General features: G+C 41.3%; 1 protein-coding gene across 1 annotated transcript; it reads left to right on the top strand.

Annotated features, from left to right (window-relative positions):
* Positions 1–4509: 4509 nt before the first annotated feature.
* Positions 4510–8628, top strand: LOC147531645 (uncharacterized). Its single transcript, XM_086649772.1, has 3 exons — positions 4510–4950; positions 5069–5385; positions 5433–8628. Exons 1-3 carry the CDS (start codon positions 4510–4512, stop codon positions 8626–8628), a joined length of 3954 nt encoding a protein of 1317 aa, XP_086505898.1.
* The last annotated feature ends 3124 nt before the right edge of the window (positions 8629–11752 follow it).

Genomic DNA, 11752 nt, shown 5'->3' with positions numbered 1-11752 from the left:
AAGCCCAAAAAGTTCGGATTGAATCCGGACAAAGATAGAAAGAACCGGACTCGAAAGAGAGACCCGAATCAAAGGAAAAGGGGTGGCCAGACCCAGCCCACTAATGGGGTTGCCTTGTGTCACGGCCATCTTGTCAAGCTATGTTGGTATTGCCGATGGCCTGTTTATTTATGTTTATATGCATTATAAAGTGTCCCGCATATGCCTTGCGCTAGGCCGGCATATGCTTTAACATGCATTTGTAAGGTGCCTTGTATATAGGTAGCTTCCTAGATAGCTTCCCTTTGGCACGGTGACATAGATGTCATTAATTCCAACAAACGAGTATGCTTGGTTAAAAGCATTGATGTTTCCTTGTGAGAATAGGTGAAACATATATTTTGCACTATGTAGGGGAGTGGATGGTAAGCTTTGAGTGGAAGACCCCTACCTTCCAAATAATGGGCAACCAAAGAGCCATAAGCTTCCCTAGCCTTTAGGAAGCTTCTTTAGTCATATGCTTGTCTTTCTTTGTAAGCTTTCAACATATATCAATACAATCTTGTTGCTTTCATTTGTAGCTATTGTTGGTTGTTTGGAATATTACTTTTGTTAGGCTGACTTGTCCAAGAGCGCGCACAAGTGCCGCACGACACCTTCCGAGGAAGTAACGTCGTGACACCTGGGCGGCCACTAAAAGGAGTCCCAGATGGGACAGAACTCCAATCTGGGAATCTCACTCAGAAAAGATTTCTGAGTTGATCTAATCTTTTCTGGAGTTCTTATGGAATGCTATTTCGGATGACATTCTAATTTTAGAGTTCTTTATATAAGGACTAATATTAGAATAGAAAATGTGTGAAATTTCCCAAAGAAAAAAAAATCTATCTATACAGTAGAGAAAGAGATTTGAGAGAAAAATCTCTCATTTTATCTATCTAGTAAAAGAATAAGGGTTTTTCGTCTCAACCTCTCGATAAGGTCCTAGCTAACTTTAAAGGATGGAGATCAAGTCAATTGTGTTGGGTTATGGTGTCTCCTAGTATCTCCAGGATCTCATGCATAAGCTAATGATGAACTAAGAGTTAGAGATTACCTAAATCGCTAATTTTCCTTCGAACCTTTACAATCGCTTTCGAGAAGACCAAGAGCTCCCACCTTGTTGTTAGCTAGAACTCCAATGGTGGTTAGATTGAAGAACACTTCTTCTTTGACTAGATAGATAGTTGGGATTAATTATCTCTTTCTTATTCTACTTCATCTTGTAGAATAAGAGAGCTCCTTGAGAAAAATCCACACCTTATTCAAGTCTCAAGAGACGTTATATAGAACCCTAAGTTAGAGTAAACCCCTAATTAGGTTTCCCTAAAAGCCCTTTTGAATAAGATTTAGGAAATAGTCAAAAATAAAAACCTATTTCTATTTTCCAATTTCCTCTAGCTTGACCGACTAGAGTAAGCCCTAAAAGGACAGATCAGGTCGACCCCTCTTTTGGGCCCAAAACATCTCTTAAGTGCCCCAGTCCAAGATCCCTTCATTCAGGCCTTTTGTTTATCTTTGCCTAAACTACTTCTTTTAAGCCTTTTGGAAATATCTATGGGTCTTACCCATCCATATATGTCTCATCCCTCTAGTCATATCTTCCGATCAAGTTGACACTCTTTGTGTAACCTGTTGTAGGATTCGGACGAAGTTAGCCTCGAATCGCGTTGCGATTGGACGATCGTAGTTGGTCTCTAGCTAAACACTATGCCTTCTTCATCAATTGTCTTATCTGACAAATTGCTCGCAATGCATCTTTGGGTGAACGACATTTCCTTCAAATTGTCCGGGTGTCTTAAGTAGAGGAGCTGCAATTTGGAGCTCTAATCTTCGGGATAAAGGCATCAGATTTAGTTCGAGGGAAAGCGATTCAGGTAATATCTATCCCGTTCTAGTTCATCTTTAGTTCTTGTATATGATCTTGGAAACTAGTGTTAGACGTATTAGACGTCTTAGATTCCACTTAGAACACTAGGTGACACCAAAACCAACCCTACCCCACTTCCTAGGCTATATCTCCTAGCCTAATGCCGACTTTGTCTGTGTTGTGAGACTTAATATAATATTATAATAATATAATATATTAATGATAATAATAATAATAATAATAATAATATAGTATTAATAATAATATAATAATTAATATTGTTGTATTATTATTATATATTATTAAGCTAATTTGATAATAATAATTATTTTTATTATCTTCTTTACCGAAATGACCCCAAGTGTCTTCCATATTTTGAGAAATATTCTCTCTCCAAATTTACACTAAAAGGTTCCTAAGTGTCATTGAAACCAATTTGTCTTGAAATGCCCATAATTTCGTGTCTCAAACCAATAACACGGACATTTCAGGACATTTGAAATGTCTCAAACGAATAACAGAGACATTTGGGGGCATTTAAAATATCTCAAACGACTAACACAGACATTCAGGAACATTTCAAATATCCTCAATCAATAACATGGACATCGAGGACATGAAAATATCTCCCAATGTCCTGAACCACTACCCCCCTAGACTCACTGCTACTCGTATTCTGTAAACAACCACAACAACCCATCCCCCTCTCTCTCGTATATGTGCGTGAGCAATGGGTAGGTGCTTATTTTGGATCTACATGTATAACTAGAATCTGCCGTCAACACAAAAATTACTGACATATGTTTAACCTCTTTGAAGTTTGAAGTCAATAATTGTGTAGTTGAAAATTAGTATTAAAATCTCAAACACGATCTAAGCAAATTAAATTTGGGTTAATTGAGAACTTGTTTGGGAGCCGAGAGAAAGAGCCGGGTGGTGCGAAATTTTAGGGTTCTTTTCACGTCACTTTCCGGCGCCGCCTATCTTCTTCTCCGGTTTTCTTGGGTGCTCGGTGGTTGGTCGGTTTTTTCTGGTTAGTTATCTAGATCTCTGTGTCCGATTGTCTCCCTACTAGCAGGCACGGCCTTTTTTTTTTGAAGGAAATGTCGGTAGTAGGGGAGGCTCATCTCCTCCTTCCTCCTCCTGGCGGTGGAGTACCAGATTCTTTGGGATCTGATTCACTACCAAAACAGCGAGAATTTGGTAAGGAGGAATCGGCTGGTTCATATAGTGGTGGGAACTCAAATGGTCGTGCTGATTGGGCGTCTCTGTTCTTACGAAAGAAAAAGGCTGTGCGTACTCCTCTTCAGTTTACTGCGCCTGTGATTTGTGATGGTAAACACTCAGTAGCCTTCTCAGTTGCTGATTTTGAGGATGAGAGAAAGGAATATGAGCACTGGTTAGTGGGTTCTTTTGTTGGTCCGAGATTGCCATTTCCAGTGGTGCTTAATGCTTTGAGGAAGATCTGGCAACCTAAAGGTGAGTTCAAGCTCACTTTGCAGGGTGATTCTTTATTTTTTATGTATTTCTCTCTTGAGGAGGATAGAGAGAGAATTTTGGATCATGAACCCTGTTTATTCTAAATCATCTTTTTGTTACTCGTCCATGGTCTCCTATGATTGAGAATGAGATTCAAAACTTAGAGTCTATCCCTATATGGGTCTGTTTTAGGAAGGTTCCTTCCCTTTTTTGGAATCCCAAAGGACTTGCTCGTATTGCTAGTGCAATTGGGAGGCCTATTATGTTAGACCAGCCAACTGAATCTCGTACTAGGATGTCTTATGCAAGGGTATGTATTGAAGTTGGGAAGGATTGTCAATACCCTGAGGACATCTCCTTATTGATTGATGGTGTTAGCATGAGCTCTGTTCAGGTATAGTACCCTTGGAAGCCACCTTTTTGCTCTATGTGTAAGGAGTTTGGACACTTTGTTAGCAGGTGCCCTTGTGTTCCTAGGGAAGAGGAGACTAAACCAACCTGTACTAGTAATGTTGAGCAGGGTAGGAACTCTAGAGTACCATCTGCTCGACAGAATGCTAAAGAGAAGGTTGGTGTTGGGAATTTTGCTGGTTTCAGAGGTAAAGGGGTGCCCCATCCTCCATAAGGGATCACCATCAAGGATAGTATGGGTGGAGCTCCAAGGAGTAAGAACCAGGGGGTGACCGTTGAAGTGCTTAACAAGGCTTCTGGTTCTAGGTATGCTGTTCTGGATCATTCTGTGGCTCCTGGTCAGCACAATGGTGACAAGAATATAGCTGATTTGGGAATCACTACTACTGTCACACAGAATACCACTGAATACATGGATGAGGCAGGTTGGACCCCAGTGGTGAAGAGGAAGAATAAAGGTGGGGTTGGAGGTGCAGGTCAGGCTCAAGCTGGGGTTAAAAGGGCTTGTATAGCTGATGAGGGGCCTAGTGTAAAAACCCAGGTAAGCTGCAAGATGGATGGGCTGGAGGGTGGTACCCAGGATGTGGAAGATATGGCCATGGATCTCAAGAGGGAGGGTATTGCTGGGGTAATAGCCAGGTTTGATCAAAGGGAGAAGACTTTGTCTCAGGGTACAGTTGGTTTGAAAGGGGTTGCTCTTAGGAAACCTCTCAGAGTTTTAAATGATTAAGATGGGTAGCTGGAATGTGAGAGGCCTTAATGGCCCTCAAAGAATAAAAGAGGTCAAAGACCTTATTAGAATTCATCAGTTGTGTTTATGTGGATTAGTTGAAACTAAGGTGACAGAGAATAGTAGGCTCTCTATTCAGAGAGCTATTAACCCTTTTTGGGCTTATCTTGATAGTTATTCTGCTGGAGGAGGTGGGAGAATTTGGATTGGTTGGGATGCTAATATGCTTACTTTGAGCCTTGTTTTTAGTTCTGACCAGATTTTGGCAGCTAGAGTGGTAACTTCTGATTCAAAAATGTTTATGTTGGCTGTTGTTTATGGGCACAATAGTAGGAATCAGAGGTATGATCTGTGGCATGATATGAGATTGTTGATTAGGAGGTTCCCTGGTCCTTGGTCTTTTATGGGGGATTTCAACTCCATTCTCAAGGCTGATGAGAAGGTGGGGGGGGGATCCTGTTAGGTTGAGTCACTATAATGATTTTGCAGACTGTGTGTATGATACTGAGTTATTGGACTGTCCTTATACTGGATGCCAATATACTTGGAATAATATGCAGGAGGGTAGTAACAGTGTGTTCAGCAAGCTGGACAGAGTCCTTGTGAATTTGGATTGGTTGGGGTTATTCCCTGCTTCTAGGGTCAGTTTTCTCTCTCCTGGTATGGTGGATCATTCTCCAGCTATATTCTCTTTAGCTGAGGTCAGTAGTATTGGAAGAAGACCTTTCAAGTTTTTCAACTATTGGTGTGATGAGCCTGGGTTCTTTGATTTGGTGGAGGAGGAATGGGGCAAGAAGGTGGAGGGTACTCCAATGTATCAACTTGTTACTAGGTTGAAGTGGGTGAAGGCTAGGTTGGTGCAATGGAAAGTGGCAAGGTACTTACATGTTTCTGAGCAGGTGGCTGAAGCAAGAGAGGTTGTAGATGCAGTGCAGAGGCAACTTCAAGACAGCCTCAAGATATTGGGCTCAGAAGAGCTGAGAGGCAGGCTGTTTCTGAGCTTTCTCACCTAGCAAGTGCTGAGGCATCCATGCTTAAGCAGAAGGCCAGGATTCAATGGCTTAATGAGGATGATAGTAACACAACCTTCTTTCACAATACCATCAAGGAGAGAAAGGCTAGAAACAGTATTTTCAAGATCACCAACAGGGAGGGAGTGGTCCTTGAAGAGCAGCAGCAAGTTGTGGATGAATGTGTGGATTTCTATAGGTCTTTTTTTGGTAGTGAGGAGGATGGAGAGGGTGAGGACACTGTCCTTGATTCTTTTACCTTTGCTAACTCTCTTTCTTTGTGTGATCAACAGGTTCTAGTGGAGCCAGTGACTAGGGATGAGGTTGTTCATGCTCTTTCCACCATTGGCTCAGATAAAGCCCCTGGTCCTGATGGCTTTTCCTCCTATTTCTTCAAGAGATGCTGGTCAGTGGTTGGGAATGATTTCATTAAAGCCATTCTTAGTTTTTTTAAATCTGGGAAGCTGTTGGGTGAGGTGAATGCTACACTTTTGTCCCTGGTTCCTAAGGTCCCCAATGTGAATACTATATCTGATTTTAGACCCATTGCTTGCTGTAATGTGATTTATAAGACAATCACTAAAATCTTGACTGTTAGATTGAAGAAAGTGGTCACAGCTTTAGTCAGTGATAGTCAATCAGCTTTTATCTCTGGGAGGTCTATTCAGGATAACATTATGATGGCCCATGAGCTTGTGAGGGCTTATGGGAGAAAGGATGGTCAGCCTAGGTGTTCTGTTAAAATTGACCTTCAAAAGGCTTATGATACTGTCAGGTGGAGGTCCCTTCTCAAAATTCTCAAGAAATTTGGCTTGCCTGACAAGTTTATTAGATGGATTGAAGTTTGTATAACTACCCCCAAGTTCTCTGTAGTTGTGAATGGTGTTGTAAATGGTTACTTTGAGGGGAAGAAGGGGCTCAGACAGGGGTGTCCTATCTCTCCTTATCTTTTTGTAATGGTGATGGAGGTGTTTGCTGTCCTGCTGCTCAGAAAGCAAGCTTCTGGTAACTTTCATCTCCATCCTAGATGTAAAGACCCTATTGTGACTCACTTGTGTTTTGCTGATGATCTACTGGTTTTCATGAAGGGGGATAGGGAGTCAGCTGTTGCCCTCAGAGAGGTTCTTGAGGAGTTCTCCCTTTGCACTGGGCTGGTTGCAAATTGTAGGAAAAGCTCAGTATTTTTTGCTTGTGTGACAGATGCTAGTAAGAGGGATCTAATGCAGATTCTGGGCTTTCAAGAAGGAGGTTTGCCTGTTAGATATCTTGGGCTCCCCCTCTTATCTACTAGGCTCTCCTACACTGATTGTATCCCCCTGATTCAGAGAATTTCTAATAAGGTCCAGTCATGGAAGGCAAGGTACCTTACTTTTGCTGGTAGGTTACTCTTGGTTAATGTTGTGCTGAGCAGTATGCTCATTTATTGGATGTCAGTGTTTGTATTGCCTAAAAGAGCCTATAAAGAAATAAACAGTATTCTTAATAGGTTTATATGGAGTGGGATTGAGTTGAATACCAAAAGAACCACAGTCAAGTGGAAGGTTTTGTGTCTTCCTAAGAATGAGGGAGGATTAGGGATCAGGGACCTTGAAACCCTCAATTTAGCTTTTAATCTCAGGCATGTGTGGGAGGTTGCTACTAAGAAAGACACCTTGTGGGTTAAGTGGGTTCTTAAACACTTGGTTAAAGCTCAAAACTTTTGGCTCATGGAAGCTCCTAAAGACTGCTCTTGGTGCTGGAGGAAAATCTTGGAGAATAGAGGCTGTGCTCAGCAGTTTATATTCCATATTTTGGGTGATGGTGCTAGTACATCTTTCTGGACTGACCCTTGGCACCCCTTAGGTCCTCTTATTGGGCTGTTTGAGCCTCATTTCAGATACAGCTCCTATTTGCATATCAATATCAAGGTCTCTGATTTTATTAGAGAAGGAGTGTGGAAGGTTCCTGACCACTTGTATTTTGAACTCCCTACTGTGTTTTCTAGGCTCCATGAGGTTCAGCTGCAGGTTGTTGTTAGTGATAAGGTAGTTTGGAGAGTGAACTCTAAGGGGGTTTACTCTCTCAAAGATACCTATGATGCTCTCAGGCCAAGGAGTCATGAAGTGAATTGGAAGAAGCTGTTATGGTCCCCCAAGTGCATTCCTAGGCATTGCTTCACCACTTGGTTGGTCTTGAATAATGGTCTTAAGACCAGGGAGAGACTTCAGTCTTGGGGTATGAATGTGGGGGTTAGCTGTGGTATCTGTGGGGAGAGTATTGAGACAGAATTTCATCTCTTCTTTGAATGCAGGTTTGCTCGAGAGCTTTGGTTGAAATTATTAGCTGCCTTGGGGTTCATAAGACAGTGCTTGCAATCTGTTACTGCTGAGATTGATTGGTGTGCTACCCATTTCAGTGGTGCCTCCCTATCTGCTGTTTTGGGAAGATTGGTGATGAACAGCTTCTTTTACCATGTAGCTGAGGTTTTCTTTATTATTGTGGATGAAGTTAAAATCATAATGGCTGCCTGGAAGGGTAGGTTGGAGGATAATGCTCAGAACTCCTCCCTTGCCTCAAATTGGAACCTCAATGTGACATTATCTAGGCCAAGGTTTAGGGGCTGTAAGTGGGATCCTCCTCCTAGTGGCTGGGTCTTGGTGAGTTCAGATGGATCTCTTGACAACAAGGCTGCTGGCTATGGTGCTATGCTTAGGGATGAAATTGGGTCTGTGATAGGCCTTGGGGCTGGCTCTTGCTCTGCTATTTCTGTGCTCACCCATGAGCTCCAAGGGGTTGAGTTTGGTCTGAGAATGGCTCAAGCCCATCACTGTAAGCAAGTTTTGATTGCAACAGACTCAATGGCTGTCTACCTGCTGCTGTCCAACTTTGATAAGCTTCCTCCCTGGAATGCTTGGCTAGTCTGGATGTCTATTAAAGTGTTGTGGGGCTCCTTTACTCTTTGTAAGGTCAAGCATGTTTTTCGGGAGGTCAACCAGGCTGCAGATTTTCTGTCAAAAATGAAGCCTGCTGGTGAAATGGTGCTTGATCCGACTAAATTGCCTCCTGACCTGAGTTTGATCATTAGTGATGATAGTAGGGGTAAAGTTAGATTAAGGAAATTTTGGGATTAATTGTATAGTTTCTCTTTTGGTTTGCTTGTTGCTTTTTGCTTGTCTCTTTGTTAGGGTCTGGGCCCATTAAACCCTGCTCACTAATGCAAAAAAAAAAACTTGTTTGGTAGCCTTTCTTGGAGTTTTTTTTTTGTTGAGAGCCCCTCTTGGAGTTGAAAACTAAAAGGTTTAGATGTTACAAAATAGAGATGAGACCGCTCAATCTCCCATTTAGGACCCTCTACTCGAGTTTCTTAGGTTTGTCTAAGGAGAAAAATGATGAGGTTATTATTCAAAAACTTTTCAAGAATGACAGAAAAACCTACAACAATTAGAAAAGACTACTCCAATGGTGAGGCGGAAGAAATTTCGATTGACCTATTACAATTTTAAAATTAACGTTTAGTTCATTTGGTTTGAAATTACGAAATTGAAAAACAACAATTGTATCTTTTCCAATTTTAGATATACTTTCACTAATTTCTTTTTAACATATGTTTCAAAGTTTTCTATAATTGGTTTCTTCCGTTGCTAGAAGAGCTACTTTTAATTGTGATCCACATAAAAGAGGTGCACAACCCAATAACATCACACTTACTTGCATCATTAGCCACTAGGATAGTCTTGTATTTTTTTTCTGTTTTCTTTAAAATTTTGACCTTTTTTTTCCTTTTTTTTGAAGTAAATACAAATAGTTGTATGACACCAACACACATGTTTTTGTTTTTACTATATTAATTTTGTCTTCTTTCAACAAAAAAAAAATTCTTCTTTATTTTTTTCCAAAAAAATTCTTGATTGTTTCTATCGTACTACAGTTTGTTCCGATCAATTGTTTGTTTCTACTGTATTACAGATTGCTCCAATCAAATAATTTTTTTTTTTTTTTTTGAAAGAGTCAGCGGGGATTAAAAGGACCCCGAACCTTTTATTGAAACAAAAAACACTACTGTTCATACAACTCTCATTATAGAAAAACTATAATGAACCAAACAACCCCAAAGAAAAACCAACAATTAAGACTTTACATGCCAAAATTTCCTAAGTCTAATGACACCTCTCACATCCTGTGAAACAATATCAGCAAGTCTGCTTGGCAACTGCTTAACATTTAAGTGAATCACTCCACTGCTGCTCAGCCTGGACAAGAAATCAGCAGCCTCATTTGTCTCCCTATACACATGAGTATCCTTGCAGCTCTCAAAGGTCTTCCACATATCTGTCTCCTCTCTAAGAAGACCCCATACTTTCCATGGAGCTTCCCTGTTGACATCAGACAGTAGCATCACCACCAAAGCAGAATCCGAAGCCACTTCAATCCTCTTAAGACCCAACCTCTTAGCAGCCTCAAGCCCAAGTAAAACTCCCTGCAGCTCATGAGTAAGAACATCACATGGTAAAGTACAGCCAGCACTAGCAGCCAAGACCTCTCCTCTATTATTTCGAAGGATTGCACCATATCCTGCCCTAATGCCATCCAAAGCACCATCTGTGTTGACCAGCACTATCCCTTCATTAGGAGCCTTCCATCTCAACCCCTTGAATCCCTTCCTAACCATAGGTTTATCAACATTCAACTCACCCAATAACCTATGATTCTCAGAAGTAAACTCAATCCTGCCTTCCCAAGAAATCACTTTGATCACCATCTCCTTTATAATAAGAATCACAGCCTCCTCACTCCTACTACAACTTTGAAAAGCTCTCAAATTTCTCTCCCTCCATATGTGATAAATGAAAGCTGAAAACACCATTCTACCCATCTTATTACAGAACTTATCTCCCTGAAAGTTAATGATACACCACCTGATAGCAGCCTCCCAATCAACAAACACACAAGGACTAATACCCAGCAGGAGCATGAGCCCCTTCCAAACTCTAACTGAGAAAGGACACTCAAATAAGACATGAAAATCAGTTTCATCTACTGTCCCACAGAGATGACACCTCCTCTGAACAAGAAAGCCCCAAAAATTCAACTTCATGTTTGTCTTCAGCCCCCTCTGCATAGCCACCCAAGCAATAAAACAGTGTCTAGGGATAGAGCACCCAGACCAAACCAACCTATGCCATTCAACAACAGCACACCTCTGTCTCACATGGTCATAAGTAGCTTTCACATTAAATTCCCCATTACTACTAACTGTCCACACAGCTCTATCTTCATCAACCTTCCCTATAGAGACACTCTCCATGGAACCTAGAATAGGATCCAATAAGTGTCTCAAGTGATTAGGAAAGTTCCACATCCCATCCTTAATAATCTCAGCCACCTTCATTTCTAGCTTAAGATTAGAAGCAAACCTTGCATTCTCCTTAAAATCAGAGTAAAGAAGCCCCTTAGGATGCCATACATCAAGCCAAACCTGAACTTTATCACCCTTACCTATCATATAAAAGATAATGGATTTGGCTCTATCCCTATTGCCTAGGATTCTTCTCCAACACCAGGAGCAGTCATGAGGTATCTCCATCACCCAAAAACTCTTCCCCTTCACCAGATTCTTCTTGACCCATCTAACCCATAGAGAATTCTTACCACTCACCAGCTCCCAAACATGCCTGAGGTTCATAGCCTCATTAAGAGTTTCAATGCTTCTAATACCTAAACCTCCCTCCTCCTTAGGCAAGAAAACAACATCTCTCTTAATAGTAGGCCTCTTGACACCCATCTCCACCCCAGACCATAGGAATCTGAAGAATAGAGCATTAATCTCCCTAAACACCCTCTTAGGAAGCACAAACACTGCTGTCCAATAGATAAGTACACTACAAAGAACTGCCTTTATCAACAAGCACCTCCCAGCAAAAGACAGAAACCTAGCTTTCCAAGACTTAATCCTCCCTTGAATCTTATGGATGAGGGGAGTACAATCATTATAGGAAAGCCTGCTAGCAACTAAAGGCAAACCAAGATATCTAATTGGCAAAGAGCTCCATTGAAACCCCAACACAGTCTGAACTTGCTATTTCTCCCTACAATCAGACCCAGCCCAAAACATGGAGCTCTTATGACAGTTAGCACCAAGACCAGTACCCTTCTTTAGGCTCAATAACACCCTATTAAGAGCTGAAGCAGACTCTTCATCACCTCTAAAAAACACCATCAAATCATCTGCAAAGCATAGGTGAGTAATTTTTGGGT

This window comes from Eschscholzia californica, unplaced genomic scaffold (genome assembly GCF_041429995.1).
Source record: "Eschscholzia californica isolate CP2 unplaced genomic scaffold, dmEscCali1.0.p SCAF_6, whole genome shotgun sequence".
Classification (NCBI taxonomy): Eukaryota; Viridiplantae; Streptophyta; class Magnoliopsida; order Ranunculales; family Papaveraceae; genus Eschscholzia; species Eschscholzia californica.
Note: the sequence above shows the minus strand (reverse complement) of the source record. Positions and strands in the feature narration are given on the sequence as shown.

Excerpts from the sequence above, each read along its gene's own strand:
- LOC147531645 (XM_086649772.1), top strand. The coding sequence starts at position 4,510 with ATGGGTAGCTGGAATGTGAGAGGCCTTAATGGCCCTCAAAGAATAAAA. Across the intron at positions 4,951-5,068 it reads TTCTCAAGGCTGATGAGAAG|GAGGGTAGTAACAGTGTGTT; the intron begins GTGGGGGGGGGA and ends AATAATATGCAG. Across the intron at positions 5,386-5,432 it reads GTGCAATGGAAAGTGGCAAG|ATGCAGTGCAGAGGCAACTT; the intron begins GTACTTACATGT and ends GAGAGGTTGTAG.